Genomic DNA, 24,936 nt, shown 5'->3' with positions numbered 1-24,936 from the left:
TGTGTGGAGTTTGCATGGTGTCCGCGTGGGTTTCCTCCGGGTGCTCCGGTTTCCCCCACAGTCCAAAGACATGCAGGTTAGGTTAACTGGTGACTCTAAATTGAGCGTAGGTGTGAATGTGAGTGTGAATGGTTGTCTGTGTCTATGTGTCAGCCCTGTGATGACCTGGCGACTTGTCCAGGGTGTACCCCGCCTTTCACCCGTAGTCAGCTGGGATAGGCTCCAGCTCGCCTGCGACCCTGTAGAACAGGATAAAGCGGCTACAGATAATGAGATGAGATGAAAAAAATAAGGTACACTTTGTAGTAGCTATATTAGGTGTAGTTTCAGGGATATGTCAAAACACAGTAAAATACACAAAATTGAGTTTTTTTTAAATCTAATTGTAACAAACTGCTGCTATTAATTCCACAGCGAAATAAAAATCAATGAATATTTATTTATCCCCTTATATTCGAACAAAAAGGAATTTTCGGAATAGTAAATGTTTTGGCAGGAACTTTAGAGCAGGTGGACAGATGTTCTCCTTCCGGAAGACGTTTTTTGTAACACCGCAGCACAGAGCCCGTTCTAATGTGATCCCTCCTCCCTGCAGAGGAACACTACACAGTGTAGGAAGCGGTACAGCCTACTTAGTGCCCTTATATGAGTGTAAACGTGGTGATTGAGGATCTGTCCCGCCTCTGAGAGACAGTGACATACGCTGACATCCAGTTCTTCTCTAGGGTTCAGAAGTAAATATAAAAAAACCCAAAAACAATCATAAATAAATAAAAGATGGACGACCAGAGCTGCCCGAGATGTAAGACAACAAAATACAGAAACCCGTCTCTGAAGCTGATGGTGAATGTTTGCGGACACACACTGTGAGTATGAGCAGCTGCAGTGGGACACAGTAAACAGACTCTCTCCTGATTATTTCTGTATTTATACACATTTACAGACAGGTTATATTCTGAGGAGAAACTCCTGTATGACCTGCAGCAGTGCTGTAGTAATAATAATAATAATAATATCTGCTCAATGATGGACAGGGCATGGGGTGCCAATATTTTTGCAGCCCTTCAGGTGCACCTGTAGTATAGAGTGAGCAGTGTGAAGGTGATAAAATATCCAATGATTGTGATATTAATCTATATGCTGATTTTTAAATATTTTATGCCATTCATTTATTTAATTTTCATTCTTTAATGTGGTCTTCATGGAGGTTTCTGATTTTAGTGCAGCGTTAATTAAATATTACTTTTTCAGTGAGAGTGACAGTTTTAGGTGTTGTTTTTATTCTGAGTGAGATTTCTTTCCTTCGAGATTAACATGTGAAATGCGTTTCATTTTCAAATGTGGGGAAAATAAGGACAGGTGTAAAGGCATGATGTGATTCAGGATGTTTCGTCCTCTGTGTCCTTGTGGCTTGAGAGGAGACGAGTGTGTTCTGCTGAATGAGATGAACGTGCAGGAGTGCTGACCGTGGGAGGATCTACACACACACACACACACACACAGTACAGGAACAGCAAGGCCAATTCTTTTGAAGACCTCAGAATTTCATTTCCTGATATTTACGTTTGGGCGGCACGGTGGTGTAGTGGTTAGCGCTGTCGCCTCACAGCAAGAAGGTCCGGGTTCGAGCCCCGGGGCCGGCGAGGGCCTTTCTGTGTGGAGTTTGCATGTTCTCCCCGTGTCCGCGTGGGTTTCCTCCGGGTGCTCCGGTTTCCCCCACAGTCCAAAGACATGCAGGTTAGGTTAACTGGTGACTCTAAATTGAGCGTAGGTGTGAATGTGAGTGTGAATGGTTGTCTGTGTCTATGTGTCAGCCCTGTGATGACCTGGCGACTTGTCCAGGGTGTACCCCGCCTTTCGCCCGTAGTCAGCTGGGATAGGCTCCAGCTCGCCTGCGACCCTGTAGAACAGGATAAAGCGGCTACAGATAATGAGATGAGATGAGATATTTACGTCTTGCCTTGATGTGCTCAACACCTTCGAACATGGCACCTTTTGTTTGAACTCAGTCATTTTACATGTGATCAAAAATCCTGGAACATGGGACTGACCGGTGTTTCTTGTTGCCCAGGTGTGTCCTGTTAGATTGATTGATTAAACAATTTATAGCTCTGAATGTCTGCTGTGGTTTCATCTGTGTAGCCACGGCCTAATGGTTAGAGAAGCAGCTTTGTTTGATTCCCTGGCCCAGCAGGAATGGCTGAAGTGCCCTTGAGCAAGGCACCGAACCCCCAACTGCTCCCCAGGCTGCTCTGAGTATGTTGTATGTCGCTCTGGATAAGAGCATCTGCTAAATGCCTGTAATGTAATGAAGATTGCATTTGTTCAAAACGATAGACCCTTTTAACAACCAGAGAAAACCAGAGCGCTGTCTCTGGGAGAAGAGCAAGACATTTTGAATCTGAAAAAAGAGGGAAATTCATCTGAGCCACTGCACAAGCACTGGATACAGTTAATACAGCAGTTTGAAAAAAGAAAGAAACCAGTGGTGGATTAATGTCCGGACAGTGAACAGGTCGGCTGAGCAAAAGAGCAGCAGGTGATGACTAATATTATGAGAGCAGAGAAGAAAACTGTAAAACCATCCAGTCAGTATACTGTACAATATATGCATAACATAAGTATCTGTATATATGATTTGATTTGGTTGATATTGTACCATGTTGGTATGTCTTGGTATGTTGGTATGTTTTCTTTTTTTGTTGATTTTGTTTTCTTTTGTGCAACCCCGATTCCTAAAAAGTTGGGACAAAGTACAAATTATAAATAAAAACAGAATGCAATAATTTACAAATCTCAAAAACTGATATTGTATTCACAATAGAACATAGACAACATATCAAATGTCGAATGTGAGACATTTTGAAATTTCATGCCAAATATTGGCTCATTTGAAATTTCATGACAGCAACACATCTCAAAAAAGTTGGGACAGGGGCAATAAGAGGCTGGAAAAGTTAAAGGTACAAAAAAGGAACAGCTGGAGGACCAAATTGCAACTCATTAGGTCAATTGGCAATAGGTCATTAACATGACTGGGTATAAAAAGAGCATCTTGGAGTGGCAGCGGCTCTCAGAAGTAAAGATGGGAAGAGGATCACCAATCCCCCTAATTCTGCGCCGACAAATAGTGGAGCAATATCAGAAAGGAGTTCGACAGTGTAAAATTGCAAAGAGTTTGAACATATCATCATCTACAGTGCATAATATCATCAAAAGATTCAGAGAATCTGGAAGAATCTCTGTGCGTAACGGTCAAGGCCGGAAAACCATACTGGGTGCCCGTGATCTTCGGGCCCTTAGACGGCACTGCATCACATACAGGCATGCTTCTGTATTGGAAATCACAAAATGGGCTCAGGAATATTTCCAGAGAACATTATCTGTGAACACAATTCACCGTGCCATCCACTGTTGCCAGCTAAAACTCTATAGTTCAAAGAAGAAGCCGTATCTAAACATGATCCAGAAGCGCAGACGTCTTCTCTGGGCCAAGGCTCATTTAAAATGGACTGTGGCAAAGTGGAAAACTGTTCTGTGGTCAGACGAGTCAAAATTTGAAGTTCTTTACGGAAATCAGGGACGCCGTGTCATTCGGACTAAAGAGGAGAAGGACGACCCGAGTTGTTATCAGCGCTCAGTTCAGAAGCCTGCATCTCTGATGGTATGGGGTTGCATTAGTGCGTGTGGCATGGGCAGCTTACACATCTGGAAAGACACCATCAATGCTGAAAGGTATATCCAGGTTCTAGAGCAACATATGCTCCCATCCAGACGACGTCTCTTTCAGGGAAGACCTTGCATTTTCCAACATGACAATGCCAAACCACATACTGCATCAATTACAGCATCATGGCTGCGTAGAAGAAGGGTCCGGGTACTGAACTGGCCAGCCTGCAGTCCAGATCTTTCACCCATAGAAAACATTTGGCGCATCATAAAACGGAAGATACGACAAAAAAGACCTAAGACAGTTGAGCAACTAGAATCCTACATTAGACAAGAATGGGTTAACATTCCTATCCCTAAACTTGAGCAACTTGTCTCCTCAGTCCCCAGACGTTTACAGACTGTTGTAAAGAGAAAAGGGGATGTCTCACAGTGGGAAACATGGCCTTGTCCCAACTTTTTTGAGATGTGTTGTTGTCATGAAATTTAAAATCACCTAATTTTTCTCTTTAAATGATACATTTTCTCAGTTTAAACATTTGATATGTCATCTATGTTCTATTCTGAATAAAATATGGAATTTTGAAACTTCCACATCATTGCATTCCGTTTTTATTTACAATTTGTACTTTGTCCCAACTTTTTTGGAATTGTGTATATATAGTTTATTATGGTGGAAAGTGACGTTTGATTAGCGGTGGTATAGAGGGTTAGGATTTGGCAAGTTATTTACTTCTTCCTAATCCTTTCCGAACATTATTATGTTACTGCCTTGTGGCTATGCTATTCTGTTTGTTTATGACGATGTTTTGATGATTGCATTTTTTATTTTTATTTTTCTTTGTTTTTATATCTTTACTGTTCGGAATAAAGCAATCAATCAATCAATCTCAACAACAACAACCTCCACAGGTCAGGAGTGAAGGTATCACAATCCACCACTCGAAGAAGACTTAAAGAGCAGAAATGTAGAAACCACAGTTATCAGATACAAACCACTCATCGACAGAAAGCCAGATTGGAATTCACAAAGAAATACAGAAATGAGACACAAAAGTTCTGGAACCAAGAATAACCTCTACCAAAGTGATGGAAACGTGTGGAAAAATTCAGGATCTGCTCATGATAAGGAACGTAGGAGCTCATGGGTCAACCATGGTGGAGGGAGAGTCACACCTTCTTCCGTCTGTCAATTTACAGAGAAATACATCCAGTCTAACTGGGAGAAACTTCATCATGCAGCAAAACAACGACTCAAAACACACTGCAACACAACACAGGACTTCACCAGGGGCTGGGAACGTGGGAAGTTTCAATCAGCAGAACTTCACCCAACCGAGCAGCATTTCACCTCCTGAAGATGAGACTGAAGGGAAGGAAAACGCCTTCATCTTTTGATCTCGAACCTAAATGGTTTCAGTGTAGAGTAAAAACTAAAGAATTGGCCTTGCTGTTCCAATACTTTTGGAGGGGACTGTGAATGGAAATAAAATGCCTAACATAAAACCGTTCGAGTGTTTAAAGTTAGTTCTTTAAACCTTTTGGACCTCAGCGCATATGAGCAGGGTGTAGGGGTGAGGTTTGATTCAGGATGGAGCCAGTTTTGTCCTCTGTGTCCTCCTCGTCCTCTTTGTCCTGAGAGAGGACAGAGTGTGTTATTTTTTTATTTTTTATTTTTCTGCTGAATGAGAGAAGCATGCAGGAGTGCTGACTGAGACACACACACACACACACACACACACAGGGCATTTGTTATTACAGTGTGTTGATGTGCATGTGGATATGAGCCAACTCTCTCTCTCTCTCACACACACACACACACACACACACACACACACGATCTTGCAGAGTAAATAAATAATTGTCTCACATCTCGCTACACACACTGCGTTATTTATTGAAGTTACGCTGATGACTAATGAGTTACAAAGTTAAATAACAACACGGCCAAAACTGTCATTTAATTATCCTGTAACTTAATTAAACCCAGAAAAATACATTTGAAGCCCAGACAATCTGTTAATTATATACTATAATGTGTATGTGTTTACTCTGTGTGTGTGAGAGAGAGACGGAGTTCGATGGAGCGAGTTGTATTTGCTGAGTAAGACCACAATAACCTCTCAATGCATCATACTGACATGCACGCATGCGCACACACACACACACACACACACACACACACAAGTGGAAGAAATGAGAGACTGGCAATGTTTATATGATACAGTACATCTAACATGCATAGTGTATGTTAAATTGTGTGTGTGTGTGTGTGTGTGTGTGTAGTTGTGAGAACTGTGTGGAGATGTTGTTTGTGCGAGGTTCAGGTAACTGTGTTCAGTGTGACACTCCGCTCAGGAAGAGTAACTACCGCCTGCAGCTCTTCGAAGATCCTGCTGTGGACAAAGAGGTGGAGATCCGCAAGAAAGTGCTCAAAGTGTGAGTGTGTGTGTGTGGGGGATGTTCTATATCTCATAACATGCTTTATACACTACAGTAACACCACGGCGCTGCTGAGTTCTGGACTCTGATTGGTCGTCAGGTGTTGATTAGTTCTCTATAACAGCAGCTGTGACAGTAGTGCAGGTTTATATCCATGCACTCGCTCTGATATATTATGGTTTCTATAGTAACGACTCACTGTGACTTGTTTATGTCTGTAACGTCCCTGTAAGGAGTCTCCAGTGTGAGCGCTGTGTCACAGTCAGAGGTGAAGCTAGAACGGTCAGGTTTCTGATGTCTTCAGGACAGAGGAGTTTACACTTTTCTACAGTTTCTCAGTAACACGATGGAACAAGCTGCGTTTTTTTTTTTGTCTTATTAACTTCGAGAGAGAGAAAGAAAGAGACGCTGGTGAGGGAACAACTGTTTATCGCTGCTGTAATGTCAGTGACCACTTGTTTCTTGGACATTAAATGTAGTTATAAATGGATAAACAGATGTGGTGTTCTTTTATAAATAAAAAAACCCTGAATTGTTGGCAAATTGTTGGGGTTGTGTGTGTGTATATAAATATTATTTATGTATATGTGTGTGTGTGTATATATATACAGAGTCTACCTGTAGTGTGCAATTTTTCCGAGCCTCTCAATAAGGCAGTTTTTTTCTATACCTTTTCACGGTAGATAATGCAAATAGCCCTCTGTATTTAATCCTTCGTTTGTCTAATTTTTATTTCAGTTTTATTTGTTATCTGTTTGACATTTTCTTGCTACTGTAACACGTGAATTTCCCCGATGTGGGATGAATAAAGTGAATCTAATCTAATCTAAAAAGAATAAAACTCTTGAGGGCATGGAACAATAACTGATTCATGAGCGGCTGCAGCACACCACCCTGTGGTTGATTATTTTCCTGTAACAGCACACCTCAAAGTGTTTTATTGATAACATAACCCCCCTCTCTCTCTCCTCATCTCTCTCTCTCACACACAGATATAATAAGCGTGATGTGGACTTCGCCAGTCTGAGAGAGTACAATGACTATCTGGAGCAGGTGGAGGAAATCGGTGAGAGGATGAAATTATTTTATTTAACCCTTTGATTTTAATGAAAGAGTGAGTTATGATGTCACCATGAGGTCAGGATGGTGGGTTTATGGCGTAATGATGTAGTGTATATCTCAATATTTGTGCAGTAAGTTGTGTGTGTGTGCCCATCCAGTGTTTAACCTGACGAATAACTTGGATGTAGAGAACACCAAGCAGATGATGGAGCAGTACCAGAGAGACAACAAAGACATCATCCATAGAAACAAGGCCAAACTGGTGCGTGCGTGCGTGTGTGTCAAAGACTCCAAACCTTCACATTTTACGGTGATTTTAAAGTGCTCTTTCTGTCCCAGACAAGGGAGCAGGAGGAGCTGGAGGAGCTCCTGTTAATGGAGCAGCAGGAGCTGGAGCTGAAGAGGCTGGAGAACCTGCAGGAAGAGCAGAGGCACTTATACACCAAGAGGAAAAATAAACAGGCCCTGCTCGATGAGCTGGTACACACACACACACACACACACACAGCTGCAGTGATGTCACACTCACTCACTGTTTTTACATCTAATGGGACTTCCTGTCATTTCCTGAGGCCACGCCCTCTTATACCCCACCTCTCAATATTTTAATCTCAAAATGTGTGAATATAGACCATTATGAGCTGTTTTATTTATGTCTGAGCTTTACAATATGGTGTGTGTGTGTGTGTGTGTGTGTGTGTGTGTGTGTGTGTGTGTGTGTAGGAGAGCTCCCATTTGCCTGCTTCTCTCCTCTTGGCTCAGCATAAAGAGCGAGCGGCTCAGCTGGAGAATCAGATCGAGAAACAGAAACAAAACGTCAAACCTGCTGCCATCTTCTCTACAGGCATACCGATGGTGAGTATGTGTACACACACACACACACACACACACACACAAAGCCCTTTCCTGGGACTCAGCTATTAATGGGGAAAACCGTATACAGTACCATTTAAAAACTTATTACAGTGCTGTAAGATCACAACATTTCATGATTATAAGACGTTAATATTTTAACTAAAATATTCTGGTTAGAATGCTGTAGGACCGTGGTACTCCCTGACCGGACATAAAGACATTTTATTTCAGACCAAGTACAAAAAACCCTCTTTTCACAATCCGGTTGTGCGAGTTCAAAGACATTTTGCTACTCGGCAATAGCAGGCTAATATCACGTTCATCGTGTAAAATTGCTCAGCACCACGAAAAACAAAGCCAGAGTGTGAAAGTGAAAACCGTCCCCCCTCCCCCCCAAGAAGAATGTAATATTAAAAACACGCTGCTGTTCTCCCTGCGAGAAGCGCAACACTGATGTGCTTAACTTGTGATTGTATTATGAAGAGTGGCAACGTCAGGCGACTTTACAAGACCAAGCGTGCAAATGTTAAACAAAACTACCCACAGAACATGGCGGTACAAACCACAAGAATAAACCTGGTAAAATCATCATATCGGAATACAAACAGAAGGAGGATTAAAACGATGACGGAGAAAGAACGAGGAACAGAGGCTTCAGCCAGACTGCCCGGGTCTGGAGCAAACACAGGCAAACTCTGATTCTGAAGTCGAAAAGCGTCTGAGTCAGTGACGCCGACCAGGCGGAAAACGAGATGAAATCATTCAGTATGTTTGTCCATCAGTGTTATCTTGTACTTCCTGGGACGTGTGGAAGCTGTTAATGTGTCATCTGTGGACATTTGGTAAGTGGACCGCCAAGATTTTTACTTGAGTACACTTGCTCAAGAACTTATACTGATAACATTCTGGGAAAAAGTGCAAGAATGAAGTTCAAATCATATTTAATCTCCTTAAAGTTCTCGAATATTATTTCAGTTAAAATCTTAAATGACTTTTGTAGTTAGTTTTCCATAACAGAATTATAACTTTACAGAAAAAATTTAGTTAGAACTTTGCAGAGAACAGGCGGCACGGTGGTGTACTGGTTCGCACTGTCACCTCACAGCAAGAAGGTTCTGGGTTCGAGCCCAGTGGCCGATGGGATCCTTTCTGTGCGGAGTTTGCATGTTCTCCCTGTGTCTGCGTGGGATTCCTCCGGGTGCTCCGGTTTCCCCCGCAGTCCAGTGAGTCGCCTCTCGCCCATCATCAGCTGGGATAGGCTCCAGCTCACCCGCGACCCTGCACAGGATAAGTGCTTACAGATAATGGATGGATGGATGGATGGATGGATGGATGGATGGATGGATGGATGGATGGACTTTACATAGAACAGTTATAGTTAGAACTTTACAGAGAAAGATTTAGTAAGAACTTGACAGAGAAGTGTTTTAGCTTAATTCAAACAACTTTAAGATTTTAAACATTTCTATTGAAGCCACACTTAAAGCTATAGTGTCTTTATATTAAGTTACTTCCAAAGTCATTGTAATTTATTGAACATTAGTAAAGCTACATCTTTTAGAATCTTGTTAAAGTTACAATTGTAAATAATCCAAATGTTCCATTTTAATATTTTACAATTTTAATGAAGTTTGATTCTTCCTTAGTATCTTTGTGTCTAAATCTGTATTCTGGAGCCATAGTAAAGTTCCGTGTTTCAAGAACTTAAAGGAACAGTCCACCGTACTTCCATAATGAAATATGCTCTTATCTGAATTGAGACGAGCTGCTCCGTACCTCTCCGAGCTTTGCGCGACCTCCCAGTCAGTCAGACGCGCTGTCACTCCTGTTAGCAATGTAGCTAGGCTCAGTATGGCCAATGGTATTTTTTGGGGCTGTAGTTAGATGCGACCAAACTCTTCTGCGTTTTTCCTGTTTACATAGGTTTATATGAGCAGTGATATGAAACAAGTTCAGTTACACAAATTGAAACGTAGCGATTTTCTATGCTATGGAAAGTCCGCACTATAATGACAGGCGTACTAACACCTTCTGCGTGCTTCGACAGCGCATTGATACCTTCACTCAGAGTTGTACCATTTTTTTTAGACAGGGCGGACGGACCAGGGCATTCGCCCGCCTGGCCGTGCCCGACGAGGAGCGCTCTCGGCCGGCTTGGGAGGCAGACGGCAGCCCCTCCTGGAAGTGTGGTTTTACCATGGGCCTCATGCGGAAAAATGACAAAGTCCAAATTTTACCATGGGGCTCGAGTTGTACCATTTTTTTAGACAGGGCAGACGGACCAGGGCATTCGCCCGCCTGGCCGTGCCCGAAGAGGAGTGAAGGTATCAATGCGCTGCCGAAGCGCGCAGAAGGTGTTAGTACGCCTGTCATTATAGTGCGGACTTTCCATAGCATAGAAAATCGCTACGTTTCAATTTGTGTAACTGAACTTGTTTCATATCACTGGTCATATAAACCTATGTAAACAGGAAAAACGTGGAAGAGTTTGGTCGCATCTAACTACAGCCCCAAAAAATACCATTGGCCATACTGAGCCTAGCTACATTGCTAACAGGAGTGACAGCGCGTCTGACTGCGTCTGACTGACTGGGAGGTCGCGCAAAGCTCGGAGAGGTACGGAGCAGCTCGTCTCAATTCAGATAAGAGCATATTTCATTATGGAAGTACAGTGGACTGTTCCTTTAATGGTTAGAATCTCAAGAAAGTTAGAATCTTGTAAAATTATCTTAAGTTCTAGAATATTTGTTTTAATTAGAATTTTAATCCTTGAGAAATAACCTTTTGTTAGAACTTTTTGTTGAACAACACTGAAATACAACCTGAAGATTTTAGTTTAAATATTTTAGAACATTCATTACTTCAGTTAAAATTATCTATAATTGCTATGTATAAAGTTAGAATCCAATTTATTTTTATTTTGAAAATTTAAATAGTTAATTAGTAGGAAGTTATTAGGAGGCTTTTTATAAATTTGTTTGAGAATTTTTATTAAGTTTGTCTTTTCCACAGTATCTTAATATTTATTAAATCTGGATTTAGAATCAGGTTAAACATATAAGCTTTCAGGACTTAGAATGGAGGTTAGAATTTTTTTTAAATTAAGTTTGAATGTTCTGTGTACTTAATGTTTTAAGAACATGTCCATTAGAACCACCTTTAGTTTAAACTTTATCAGAAAAAAGACCCAATATTTTTAAGCCTCAATCGTTAGATTCTTGTGAACCTGCACATTAGTAGGAAATTCGACCTTCTAGAATCTGGTGCAGTCTTTCATAATCCGACAATTTTAGAATGTTTCATAATTTTGATGAAGCTCTTTAGTCTGGATTAGTGTGGAATTATAGGTACAAGCTTTCACATCCGAGAATAAAGGGTAGAATCTTCTCAAGTCTCAGGACTGAGAGTTTTGTGGAGCTTTAACATTTGAGTGACCTCGTTCTGAAAAACACTTCTATATACTTGAGGTTTTAAGGATGTTCCTGCGACTACAAAAAGGTCAGAACTACTAGAATGTTTTAGGAACTTTAAAATGTTAGATGTTTCTGGAATTTTCATTTTAAAAAGTTCCAGCGTTTCTAAACATCATAATTTAAGGTAGAATCTTAATCCGCAGGTAAACTAATCATCTCCAGTGTTAGTGAAGTTAAAATTTGAGAGTGCTTGTTCTAGAACTTAAATGTAGAATGTTGTAGAATCTGAAAGTTTTAGTTGGACAATCTTAAAAGGTTTTATAAGTTAGAATGTGAAGTTTGAAGCTTAATGATGTTAATAATTTACAGCAGTACTTTTCCGTTTTACTCTTTCACTGAAATCATAAAAGCTCACCGATTACATCTTAATCACACACACACACAGGAAGGGTTTGGGTATCCCTAAGACTTGTTCTGCTGGTTTTCTTTCTTGCTCTCTCACACACACACACACACACACACACACACACACACACACACACACACACACACACACACACACAATGCAGTCATCTGTGTTGTGTTTATTGAATGCAATTGCTGACCACAAATCTTGAGCTCATTGTGAGGTTTATTTTCACACACACACGCTCGTTTGTGCTTCTGTGTTTGTCATGGACCTTTTTTTGTTTGATCTGCAGAAACAAGTGAACATTAATTTGTACACCTGTGAATATGGGTGCACTCTAAAAAATGACACCATGTCTGAACTTAAACAATTGAGGTAACAATTTGCATCGGTCTTTTTAAGTATTCCCAACAAAGCAATTATTCAGTTCCGCTGACTCTTTTTTTAAAGTATGCTAAACTTAATTTCAGTTGACTTCTAAAAGCTTAGGTAGGTTGCACAAACTTAATTTTCCAAGTGCCAACTCAATTTGTTAAGATTTTTCAAATTTGTTAAGTAATTTGTTAACAAATTGAGTTGGCACTTGGAAAATTAAGTTTGTGCAACCTACCTAAGCTTTTAGAAGTCAACTGAAATTAAGTTTAGCATACTTTAAAAAAAGAGTCAGCAGAACTGAATAATTGCTTTGTTGGGAATACTTAAAAAGACCGATGCAAATTGTTACCTCAATTGTTTAAGTTCAGACATGGTGTCATTTTTTAGAGTGTGTGTGTGTGTGTGTGTGTGTGTGTGTGTGTGTGTGTGTGTGTGTGTGTGTGTGAAATGAGTATTGTACAGTTAAGCTAATTATGTGTCTGTATGTGTGTGTGTATGGTGTTTATGCATGAATGTCTTATAGAGCATTTAAATTAGTTGACCTTCACGCAGCCTGAGGATTTGCATGGTCAGATTTACTGTGTGTGTGTGTGTGTGTGTGTGTGTGTGTGTGTGTGTCCCACACCTTGTGAAAAATTCAAGAGATTTCTGGAAGCAGAGTGGAGTGTACCTTCTGCCCCAGAGTTGATACTTTCTGCGGACAAGGAACTAGTGTGGGGACGGGGCCTTCTCGACAGAACATTACTGACTGTTCAAAAGACAATTTCACAGAATGAAGGAATCAGCTGCCATTTAAAAATACTGCAGTATAACACACACACACACACACACACACACACACACACACACACACACACACACACACACACACACAGGCTTGTTCAGGTAGACTGTTGATGTTGAACTGCTGCACTGGGATGTTAGAAGCAGATATACATTTTTAGATGGTGTGTGTGTGTGTGTGTGTGTGTGTGTGTGTAACCTTTGTTAACGTCAAAGCTGATGACTTTATAAGTGACTAACACTGTTTCGCTCAAAGTAAACCACATTACCATAAAGTTAGGACACACACGCGCACACAGAGTCAAAAATACAGGTTTACATTACACCCTCTATTGAAATGACTATCAAGTGCACAACTACTGCCTGCTAGGGAGCCTCGCCTACTCCAGAGTGAACACGGGTCTGGGCTCCTTTACAATATCTTAGAATAGTGTGTGTGTGTGTGTGGGGTGTCTGTCGCCTTAGGCATATAACAGGCAGACAGACATTTTTATATCATATATATACACACATACACTGTGTGTGTGTGTGTGTGTGTGTGTGTGTGTGTGTGTGTGTGTATACACACACACGTGTAGATATAGTGTGTGTGGTAATGCTTTCAAGGTGCCCTTGTTCAGGAATGCACTCTCTCTCTGTCCCTGTCTCATTCTTTATTTCTGTCTGTCTGTCTGTCTGTCTTTCTCTCCCATTCTCGCTGTCTTTCAGTCCGGGATCATCGCTGTGATTGTACAAAGTAACATCTCATCTCATTATCTGTAGCCGCTTTGTCCTTGTTCTACAGGGTCGCACATAACATTTTTAAAACAAATATACTTCAAAACTAATTCTGTCCTCACTGTGTGTGTGTCAGGGTCAGACGGTGTCTCTGGCTCCAGTTGCTCATATGGAGGAGGTTTTGTATCGGTATCACCCTCTCCAGATCCAAACCTACGGCCCTGCGGTGCCGGACCTGGAGCAGCTGGCCAGACTGGGGTGAGTACGATCCCAATCCTGATCCCAATCATCCACATCATCATGAATATAAACAGCGGTGTCAATAACGGTGTAACCCTTTGACCTCACTATGATTTTCATTTGATTCTGATGATCACGTCTCAGAATTAGCTGCGAATTGGTTTGGGTGCTGAATCATTACAGATTCTCAAATTTCAGCAAGATTTGATTCTGAATCGGTGAATTATGAAATCTCAGATATCGACGTGATTTGATTTCCGTCCCGAATCGGCCTGTGATGAATCATCAGTGACCAGATCTCACCCTGATTTGATTCCGAATCTGAATGAATGAATTATAAATAACTTGAGTCAGGACAGTGGTGGTAATGAACCTGGAACAGAGTGTAATTACATGATTATTACAGTGTAATAAACTGCTGTAGATTAAATGAGAGAATAAGGACATGGATAAGACCAACTGAAGTCGGAGCCACCATTACAGTTTCTCTCTCTCTCTCTCTCTCTCTCTCTCTCTCTCGCGCTGTTGCAAGTGAGACAGACAGAGATAAATGATTGGTTCTTCATCAAACAAATAGACCACATTTCCCATGATGCACTCTGGGCACACAGGATGTGTACTGACAGTTCTGTCACATTTGCAGTTTCATGCTTCAGTTCAGCTTACAGTTTGGTCATGACCAGACATATGTGCATGTGTACGGGCGCGCACACACACACACGGCCGTGCCCTCTTCAGCCCCTCTGATGTGGTGCGGAGAGCAAACAGGGTGGATCCTCTTCTCTTTTCTTTCTCATTCTTTTCATGTATGGATCGACTCTTTTGAACTGTGTGTGTGTGACCCCATGGAGTTTTTTTACACACACACACACACACACACACACACACACACACACACACAGGATATTTTCGAAGTGCTGTTTGTCTTGGTTAGGGATTGAGCTGACAGTGTGTGTGTTGGTCAGTTTGACAGCAGACTCGGTGGTGATTTATGTTGGACTTGAGTGTGTTTTGGGACTCTCTCACTGACACACACACACACACACTTGGTTCAATACCTCTATAAATAAAGGTTGGGCAGGGCGCTTTATTAAAGACAGCTGTGTGGGGTTGTGTGTGTGTGTGTGTGTGTGTGTGTGTGTGTGTGTGTGTGTGTGTGTGTGTGTGTGTGTGGTTTTGCAGTGTATTATGAAGCTCAGAAACATCCATGAGCATCACGCTCAGAATACTTTGGGTTTTCCTTCCTTTTCTCTCTCTCTGACTAACCTGGTCAAAAGCCTGACTTTCTGACTTCCTGTCTCAGCTGATGTGGAAGATGAACAACTTCCTGTTTTAGGTCCAGGGATGAGGAGGAGAAAAGAAAATGGAGACTCGAGAAATACAAACAGAAAAATATAGATTTCAGAATTAGAAAGTGGAATATTTCTCTCTCTCTCTCTCTCTCTCTCTCACCCAGTCTCATATATGCAGTATGATCGACAGCATGTCGCGCGCGTGTGTGTGAGAGAGAGAGAGAGAGAGACAACACACATTGTTGTCTTTCTCTCCTCCACTGTTTTTCCTTCTTTCTTCCCACCGAGACTCTGACGCCATAAATCCTGCCTGTCTACCACACACACACACACACACACACACCTATGTACTGTGTGTGTGAGCAGTGTGTTATAAATAAATGTAGTTTCAGTGCCTAAGCTGATAAACACATCATTTGGTTTATTAATGAACCCATGGTGTGTTTACTTCGTCACAGTCTGTTATCAGTTCGACGCCCAGTAAACTCGAGATCAGTGGCACTAATGAGTCGCTTCAGTGTTTGACTTTTTATTTGGGAAATTTTATCCATAACCTGCTCAAAATCATTTCTAGCTGTTCTATTTTCCCCCGAATCCAAAGCTGACGCTGCTGCTCAGTGAACAGTGAGGCGTTCACACTGGGCCAGAGCTATAAAGTCAGAAATCCCTCCATCACAAAGTCATTCGCACACAAACGACTGAATCACTGAAAAAGATTTTTAAAAATCCACATCTTTTGTTCTCGTTCAGACTCCAGTGACGAATCTCAGTCTGAATCTTGGATTAAACTCCTGCTGTCTTCACTGACCTAAAATAAAAGGAGTAAATCTAATCCTCTCCATGTGCTGGAACCCAATGTGTACACACACTACTGAATTCAGTGACTGTGGGAATCCAGGACTGCTTAACAAACACTGCATCGGTTCTTCAGAAGGTTCCGGAGTGTCGGGGTCTGTTTCTGTACTCTGGTGTTGAGAGTCGTGTCTGTGCTAATCTCAGTCTGATTGTAAATTTGGATATGCAGATGAGCTAAAAGCAGTGTTTGACTTGCAAATAGTTTCTGTCATTCGTGTGTGTGTGTGTGTGTGTGATGCCTGTAGAATTAAAGCTGTCAGATTTCCGAAAGTAATGTGCTTTGTAATAACACAAAGTTGAATATTTAAACGTTTCCGAATATTAATGCTCCACTGTGGAAAAAAATTCTGATTTTTGTAAAATAAATGTAGAAGATAAACATGTGTTCTTGCGTAATTACAGCAGCTCTGACGCTGAATGGAGGGAGATGGCCCAGAGTCAACACTCCTCCTTCTGGAATGACTGATTACATGAAAATAAATGAGTTGTAGATGTGATTACTGTCGGTTTTAAGATCAGGAAGATCGTTTATCAGGGAGTAAAGATGATTAAATCGAGACAAGTCAGAAACGTCATCAATGAAGAATTACTCGGTGACGCTTAATCAGACACTGAATCAGACCGAGAGGCTGTGCGCGCGCTGGCGGAGTGTGTCTCCCCCTGCAGGACACGCCCCTGCACTACCTGTGGAGCTTTAAAGGAATAGAAAATGCAAAGTAAATACATGCACGGGTTGGTAGCTTGTAATATTGAGAGGCCATAAGAAAAGTTTCATGCATGCAGGGATGAGAATGAAAATATTTTAAAAGTCTGAAAAAACTGGGGCGGGGCCCGGGGGGCTAATGATTTTTGGCTATTTTTTTTTTTTTTTTTACCCCAAAACCATTAATTTTATCAGCAAAAATTTGCAATTTATTTGGCGGCACGGTGGTGTAGTGGTTAGCACTGTCGCCTCACAGCAAGAAGGTCCGGGTTCGAGCCCCGGGGCCGGCGAGGGCCTTTCTGTGCGGAGTTTGCATGTTCTCCCCGTGTCCGCGTGGGTTTCCTCCGGGTGCTCCGGTTTCCCCCACAGTCCAAAGACATGCAGGTTAGGTTAACTGGTGACTCTAAATTGAGCGTAGGTGTGAATGTGAGTGTGAATGGTTGTCTGTGTCTATGTGTCAGCCCTGTGATGACCTGGCGACTTGTCCAGGGTGAACCCCGCCTTTCGCCCGTAGTCAGCTGGGATAGGATCCAGCTCGCCTGCGACCCTGTAGAAGGATAAAGCGGCTAGAGATAATGAGATGCACTGTAAAAAAAAATAGTTGAGAATACTTGAAATTTCAAGGCAACAGTCTGCATTAAGAATTTTATGTTTTGCCAACGATGTGCCCATGATAATCCAAACTATGATAAAACTGTTATCTTTATTAAGAATTCTTAATTAAGTCAATTTTCAATTCCTCATTCTGCCAACATAGATTTCTCTTTTTGCTGAACAGTGGCATTCACAGTAGTGCAAAAAGGCAATTGAGGTTATCAGACTTTTTTTTTTTTAGATTTTTTTGGGGCTTTTTTCACCTCTATTTGGATAGGACAGCGTAGAGACAGGAAATGAGCGGGAGAGACGGGGAGGGATCAGGAAATGACCTCGGGTCAGAACCGAACCCAGGTCCCCGGATTTATGGTATGGCGCCTTATCCACCTGAGCCACGACAACTTATCATTAAACTATACATGCCTTTTTTCACTGTTCTACACAATTACAAAACTTCAATATTGAAATAAAGTTTTTAAAACCCACATCATGGGTATGGCGTCGTGGCTCAGGTGGATAAGGCACCATACCATAAACCCGGGGACCCGGGTTCGATTCCGACCCGAGGTCATTTCCCGATCCCTCCCCGTCCCTCTCTCCCGCTCATTTCCTGTCTCTACACTGTCCTATCCAAATAAAGGTGAAAAAAGCCCCCCCCAAAAGTCTGATAACCTCAATTGCCTTTTTGTACTACTGTGAATGCCACTGAGCAGCAAAAAGAGAAATCTATGTTGGCAGAATGAGGAATTGAAAATTGACTTAATTAAGAATTCTTAATAAAGATAACAGTTTTATCATAGTTTGGATTATCATGGGCACATCGTTGGCAAAACATAAAATTCTTAATGCAGACTGTTGCCTTGAAATTTCAAGTATTCTCAACTATTCTTTTTTTTACAGTGTGAGATGAGACTAAATTCCCCTTCTTGGTGGACTCCCAGGTGAAAATGATTAATATGGTACAAGAGACTTGTTTTTAATCAATTCACATTTGATGATTTCAAAAAAATCAATGCACCTTTTAATATAAACGAGCTCTACAGTATTATATTTCTGCATTTTAGCTATTCATGTCTTTGAATACTCTAATCCTTTACAATGAAGTGCAAACCAGAAAAAAGTTCCGTCATATAATTCTCTTAAGCTTTCTTCTGATGTTCTCATGGTAGCAGGAGGTCTTGCATATTAAGCAGGCAACATTCAACATCACTCATCACTTCCCTTTCAACTGCTGTGTGTACTAACGAGGTTTTATCTGGACAGGATGTTGTGTGATGTAATACAGATACCATACGGTCAATCTGAAGATCGAGATGGTGATTTTGAGTTAAAGAACAGGCATGTACAATGGGCATTACATATTGGAAATTTTTTTTAAATCAAAAACTATAAGTTCATCTCGGCCTAAAAAAATGTGGGCAGACGCTCCCGCGCGGCACATGCCAGCAATTCCCCCCATGAAATGAGCAATAAGTCGGAGAGTTATACATGCTATCATACTTAAAATTTCATCAGAAATATAGATATGATGCTATGATTCTCCCCAACATGCTACATTAGATAAGCTAACCCCATTTATAAAAGATACACACTTATATATGACGTGTAATTGATATATATTTTTTGGGGCGCGCTCTCTCTCTGCCATGCTGATCCTGTAGGCCACACTGACTCAATACAACTGAAAACTCCGGTCCTCGAGAAAAGAGATAAAAGCCCGCCCACACTGAAAGCTGATTGGCTTATTTTGCTGAGTAACCCAATCAAGATGCTCTTTGTCTGGCATGCGCTACATGAACAGGCACACAGGCAGTGTTGCCAGATTGGGTGGTTTTAAGTGCATTTTGGCGGGTTTTGAACATATTTTGGGCTGGAAAACGTCAGCAGTATCTGGCAACACTGCACACAGTCTCCCTCGCGCGTGCACATTCTAAGATGCATGATGCAGACCTTAATGTTGCGCACACGCTCTTGCTCGCTTCTATCAATATGCAGGAGACTCCCAGAACTTCCGGGAGACTTGGGATGTCTGCGTTATAAGGTGACCACAGATCGTTAATTAAACACCCCCCCCCCCCCAAAAAAAAAAAAAAAAATTCTCAACGGATTTACATCGATCTCAAAAACGATTATTTTGGTCTGAAAAAGTCGGAAATCCGCCAATCAGCGGAAAATTCTCATCCCTGATGCATTTTTGACCATTTATAAGAAAGTTGTGAGTGTTTTTGTATCGCTGCTCTAATGCCACCAGGAGGCTGCCATGTTGCCTGTTGGAAGGGCGATGCGTGACGTCATTTGGGCGCAAGGCTGAGTGTATACTTCAGTACTGAAGGGGCAAAGCCAAAGGGCTACTAATGGTGCTTTTCCACTACCAACGCGGCTGAGTCGGGCTGAGCCGTGCGGTGCTGAGTTGGGCTGAGTCGAGCTGAGCGGGGCTGTTGGGGTTACATTTCGACTACAACCGCGCTGAACCGTGCTGGCTGGAAGTGGGTGGACACATTGGGTGGAGTTAGCGAAAGTGGGTGGACGTCACGTGATGTCGTTAAGCGGCGCAAACAGTGACATCAGTGACCTTTTAAGCGGCAGTCTCACGACCCGGATAGTAAACAATAAATATGGAGGACATGGAGTCGTTAGTGTTGCTGGTCTTGGTGCTGTGGCTTGTTGTCACCGACAACGCCAACAGATACTGGCAAGCGCGTATAGATTATGCACCTCGCCTCATGTCGTAATTCTTCTTCTTCCGGGTTTACAGATCCCAGCGTGCTCGCGGGGCGTGTGTGGGCATATGAGGACACTCCTCCTCACCAATCAGTGCACAGGGGAGTGTCTGCTCACGCCCCTAGCCTCACTCAGCTCGGTTGGGCTCACTTCAGCCCTACTCCAAAACCGTACGAGTTTTGGGTGCTGAGTCAGGCTGAAGCGAGCTGAGTCGTGCTGCTCTGAGGTAGTCGAAACGCGAGCCGTGTTGGGTTGAAGTGAGCTGAAGCGAGCTGAAAAAGGGTAGTGGAAAAGGGCCATAAGGTGACAATTCCCCCCTCCCCCCCACTATACATCTGAAATAGTGTATTAATGAGATGCAACCCTGACTTACGGACAAACCCGAACTCTTTATCTATGAAACGAGACTGAAACTATGCGTTATCACCACACTTGTACGGAAAAAGGCGGAAATGTTTCCGGAAACACCCGAGCTGCTTTCCAAACGGTTTCCTTAAAGTGTGACGTCACTTACAGTACATGGCTGTATTCAATAAAATGGACCACAGCGACATTTCTTCACTGATTTCCTCGAGTATTTCGGACAATGACAAGAATAATGATCGTGATAAACAAGCATTACTATATCAATTAGTTCCACACAAGTGAACAATATTTATAGAGTTGTTTTAGTTCGTCATTACCGAGGCTTTTTTGACAAACACTGAATCAAAGCAAGACACCCAACAAACATCAAGCTGCTTTGCTGCATTAGCAGTTGTTACATTTATACCCAAAGAAACTCAAAATAACACGTCACGCTTAATAAAAACTTAGGGAAACCATAAGAAGTGTTTTCTTACCCTTTGAACTTCTCTTTTGCGGACTACTGACCGTGTTGTTTCGTTTGTCTTGTCCGCTTTTTGGCCGAAGATTGTAGGAACCGCATCTGGATTCAGTTCTGGCATGTACAGTATTCCTAAAGCCAGTGCATCCGAGTTGTTTGAGTGAAACAATTTTCTTCAAAATGTTCCGAGCACATGAGCTACGAATGTGCCATTTTTGCACCTGAAGGATCCGTCAGCCCGTAAGAGGTCTGTCCCTGTGCGGCAAATGGCATTTATCCATTACCTTCTTACCTTTTTGTCCTTTGGGAATTGATGCAGGTGAGATTTTTCACTTCTGCCATTGTTGCATCCTTTGTAGCGGGTGGCTGCAGTGTTAACATAAATCCTGTATAGTAGTCTATCCTGTATCCACCCTCAGCTTCCTACCGCTACGCTCTCGACTCATTCATAAGAAAACTTCATCAAGACGTCACCAGGCTAGCCTACCGTAATTACCGTGGTAGACAATCCAACCCCTGCGGCAACGCAGAAAGAGGGCAAACAAACACGATCCTATCCTCAGTGTTTTGTTTACCCTCTTTCTGTGTTGCCGTGGGGGTTGGATTGTCTACCACGGTAATTACGGTAGGCTAGCCTGGTGACGTCTTGAAGCTTTTCATGAATGAATCGAGAGCATGCTAAGCGTGCTAATGAATGCTTATGCTGCCAGGAACGTGTAAAAACTCATGCACTTGCCTCTTCAACAGATTTCGGTCAGTCAGATTGTATGCAGATCTGTTTGTAGGTTGTCTAGCGAGGTTACAGTCCGCAGAATGAGACGTCATGGCAGCACCACTTGTACCAGGGATATAAATATGAAAAGTTACCTCCCTGCATTCAGTCACAAAGGAGATGATCAGCTGTTCACTCTTCCCTCGCTGTTTATCAGCAACATCAGTATTATCTTTCCCCCTCCACTTTTTTGTTAAAGAAATGGAATTTCATTTTTTTTCATGTAAACTTTTAATGAAATAATCTCCAGCCAGCTTCAAGTCTTACTCGCTATGCGGAGCTTCCGTGTCTTGCACTCAAATGACATCAGAGCACTGCCGGAAACAATTGGGGGGATTTTTCTAATTCGTTAAAATATTTTCAATGGCGGCCTCCATGAAATCATCCATTCTGCATAGAAACGAACTTTTGGAGATGGATACAGTGGTGCTTGAAAGTTTGTGAACCCTTTAGAATTTTCTATATTTCTGCATAAATATGACCTAAAACATCATCAGATTTTCACACAAGTCCTAAAAGTAGATAAAGAGAACCCAGTTAAACAAATGAGACAAAAATATTATACTTGGTCATTTATTTATTGAGGAAAATGATCCAATATTACATATCTGTGAGTGGCAAAAGTATGTGACCCTTTGCTTTCAGTATCTGGTGTGACCCCCTTGTGCAGCAATAACTGCAACTAAACGTTTGCGGTAACTGTTGATCAGTCCTGCACACCGGCTTGGAGGAATTTTAGCCCGTTCCTCCGTACAGAACAGCTTCAACTCTGGGATGTTGGTGGGTTTCCTCACATGAACTGCTCACTTCAGGTCCTTCCACAACATTTCCATTGGATTAAGGTCAGGACTTTGACTTGGCCATTCCAAAACATTAACTTTATTCTTCTTTAACCATTCTTTGGTAGAACGACTTGTGTGCTTAGGGTCGTTGTCTTGCTGCATGACTCACCTTCTCTTGAGATTCAGTTCATGGACAGATGTCCTGACATTTTCCTTTAGAATTCGCTGGTATAATTCAGAATTCATTGTTCCATCAATGATGGCAAGCCGTCCTGGCCCAGATGCAGCAAAACAGGCCCAAACCATGATACTACCACCACCATGTTTCACAGATGGGATAAGGTTCTTATGCTGGAATGCAGTGTTTTTCTTTCTCCAAACATAACGCTTATCATTTAAACCAAAAAGTTCTATTTTGGTCTCATCCGTTCCCAAAACATTTTACCAATAGTCTTCTGGCTTGTCCATGTGATCTTTAGCAAACTGCAGATGAGCAGCAATGTTCTTTTTGGAGAGCAGTGGCTTTCTCCTTGCAACCCTGCCATGCACACCATTGTTGTTCAGTGTTCTCCTGATGGTGGACTCATGAACATTAACATTAGCCAATGTGAGAGAGGCCTTCAGTTGCTTAGAAGTTCCCCTGGGGTCCTTTGTGACCTCGCCAACTATTACACGCCTTGCTCTTGGAGTGATCTTTGTTGGTCGACCACTCCTGGGGAGGGTAACAATGGTCTTGAATTTCCTCCATTTGTACACAATCTGTCTGACTGTGGATTGGTGGAGTCCAAACTCTTTAGAGATGGTTTTGTAACCTTTTCCAGCCTGATGAGCATCAACAACGCTTTTTCTGAGGTCCTCAGAAATCTCCTTTGTTCGTGGCATGATACACTTCCACAAACATGTGTTGTGAAGATCAGACTTTGATAGATCCCTGTTCTTTAAATAAAACAGGGTGCCCACTCACACCTGATTGTCATCCCATTGATTGAAAATACCTGACTCTAATTTCACCTTCAAATTAACTGCTAATCCTAGAGGTTCACATACTTTTGCCACTCACAGATATGTAATATTGGATCATTTTCCTCAATAAATAAATGACCAAGTATAATATTTTTGTCTCATTTGTTTAACTGGGTTCTCTTTATCTACTTTTAGGACTTGTGTGAAAATCTGATGATGTTTTAGGTCATATTTATGCAGAAATGTAGAAAATTCTAAAGGGTTCACAAACTTTCAAGCACCACTGTATCTTAGTTGCATGAGCTCCTTATTTTCAATTATTCACATGAATCGTTAGATTATGATATAAACTATCTTCATAACTGTATTTTGACCATGGGCTTTCTTTTCCTTTAAATTACCATCGAACAGTCCAGCAATGTCATCTGAGTTTTATTCCCCCAAAAACTGTATACTGCAGAAGATAAAATGCTGAAAATGTCAAATGCCTCGTTGTAAAAACTAAACAACTGTCACTTTATTTTCACACGATGATGTTAACGTGTTTGTGGAAATGAGTTGAGACATCCTCATGAGGGTGTGTGTGTGTGTGTGTGTGTGTGTGTGTGTGTAAGAGAGCGAGAGCCTCACTGCACATCTCTGAGCACTTACACATACACACACACACACACACACACACACACACACAAAAAAAAAACTTATTATAGCCTATCAACAGAATAGCCTGTCACTGTGTGTGTGTGTGTGTGTGTGTGTGTGTGTGTGTGTGTAGCGTGGAGGGGTTTAAATCTCCCCACACTGCTCCTGATGGAGTGTTTGTGTAAACAAGGGATTGAGTATTGAAGGCAAGTGCGTATGTGCGCTAACCTTCTCCAAGCAGTGACCCATTCTTTGTTTCAAACAATAAACACACAGTGTTTTATCCACCTGTTGTGTGATTTATTGAATTAGTGCATAAAAAAGTGGAGAAGTTGTGATATCTCTGTCTCTGTGGGTTTTTTTTTTCCTCTCTCTCAGTGCAGTAAGTCTGTAACCATGGTTACAGTTTGGCCAGCACATCACTGCAGTCGTGTTATGAAGGGTTGTAATAAATGTTATGCTTGTTAATAGAACGCTTATTCCTGAGTGTAATGATTCATTCGTCTCTCTCTCTCTCTCCCTGTCTGTCTGTCTCTCTCTCGCTCTCTGTCTCTCTCTCCTCAGTTATCTGAATCATGTAAGAGCGGCGACTCAGCAGGATTTAGCGGGCGGCTATACATCAGTCCTGGCGTGTCACCGAGCTGTGCAGGACGCCTTCAGCAGTCTCTTCCCCTGCACATAACCGTGTGTGTGTGTGTGTGTGTGTGATATCTCATACAGTTAAACACCAATATTTTTCACTGTTAACCCGGGACAGAGAGAAACTCTGGCTTTCTGCCTGTAATATTTTTGTTCACTGCAGAATAAACATTGTTGTGCATTTA

The 24,936-nt window shown here is 41.9% G+C and overlaps 1 protein-coding gene across 2 annotated transcripts; it reads left to right on the top strand.

The window, feature by feature from the left end:
• Positions 1-671: 671 nt before the first annotated feature.
• On the top strand, positions 672-24,936 carry mnat1 (MNAT1 component of CDK activating kinase). 2 transcript variants are annotated; one of them, XM_060924567.1, is made up of 8 exons: positions 672-866; positions 5,956-6,108; positions 7,104-7,177; positions 7,332-7,435; positions 7,513-7,653; positions 7,897-8,028; positions 13,862-13,983; positions 24,677-24,936. In XM_060924567.1, exons 1-8 carry the CDS (start codon positions 778-780, stop codon positions 24,792-24,794), a joined length of 933 nt encoding a protein of 310 aa, XP_060780550.1. In that variant the 5' UTR covers positions 672-777; the 3' UTR covers positions 24,795-24,936. The 2 variants fall into 2 exon arrangements, with proteins under 2 accessions (XP_060780550.1, XP_060780551.1); XM_060924568.1 differs by lacking the exon at positions 5,956-6,108.

This window comes from Neoarius graeffei, chromosome 7 (genome assembly GCF_027579695.1).
Source record: "Neoarius graeffei isolate fNeoGra1 chromosome 7, fNeoGra1.pri, whole genome shotgun sequence".
NCBI classification, from domain to species: Eukaryota; Metazoa; Chordata; class Actinopteri; order Siluriformes; family Ariidae; genus Neoarius; species Neoarius graeffei.
Note: the sequence above shows the minus strand (reverse complement) of the source record. Positions and strands in the feature narration are given on the sequence as shown.

Excerpts from the sequence above, each read along its gene's own strand:
- mnat1 (XM_060924567.1), top strand. The coding sequence starts at position 778 with ATGGACGACCAGAGCTGCCCGAGATGTAAGACAACAAAATACAGAAAC. Across the intron at positions 7,436-7,512 it reads ATAGAAACAAGGCCAAACTG|ACAAGGGAGCAGGAGGAGCT; the intron begins GTGCGTGCGTGC and ends TTTCTGTCCCAG. Across the intron at positions 13,984-24,676 it reads GAGCAGCTGGCCAGACTGGG|TTATCTGAATCATGTAAGAG; the intron begins GTGAGTACGATC and ends CTCTCTCCTCAG.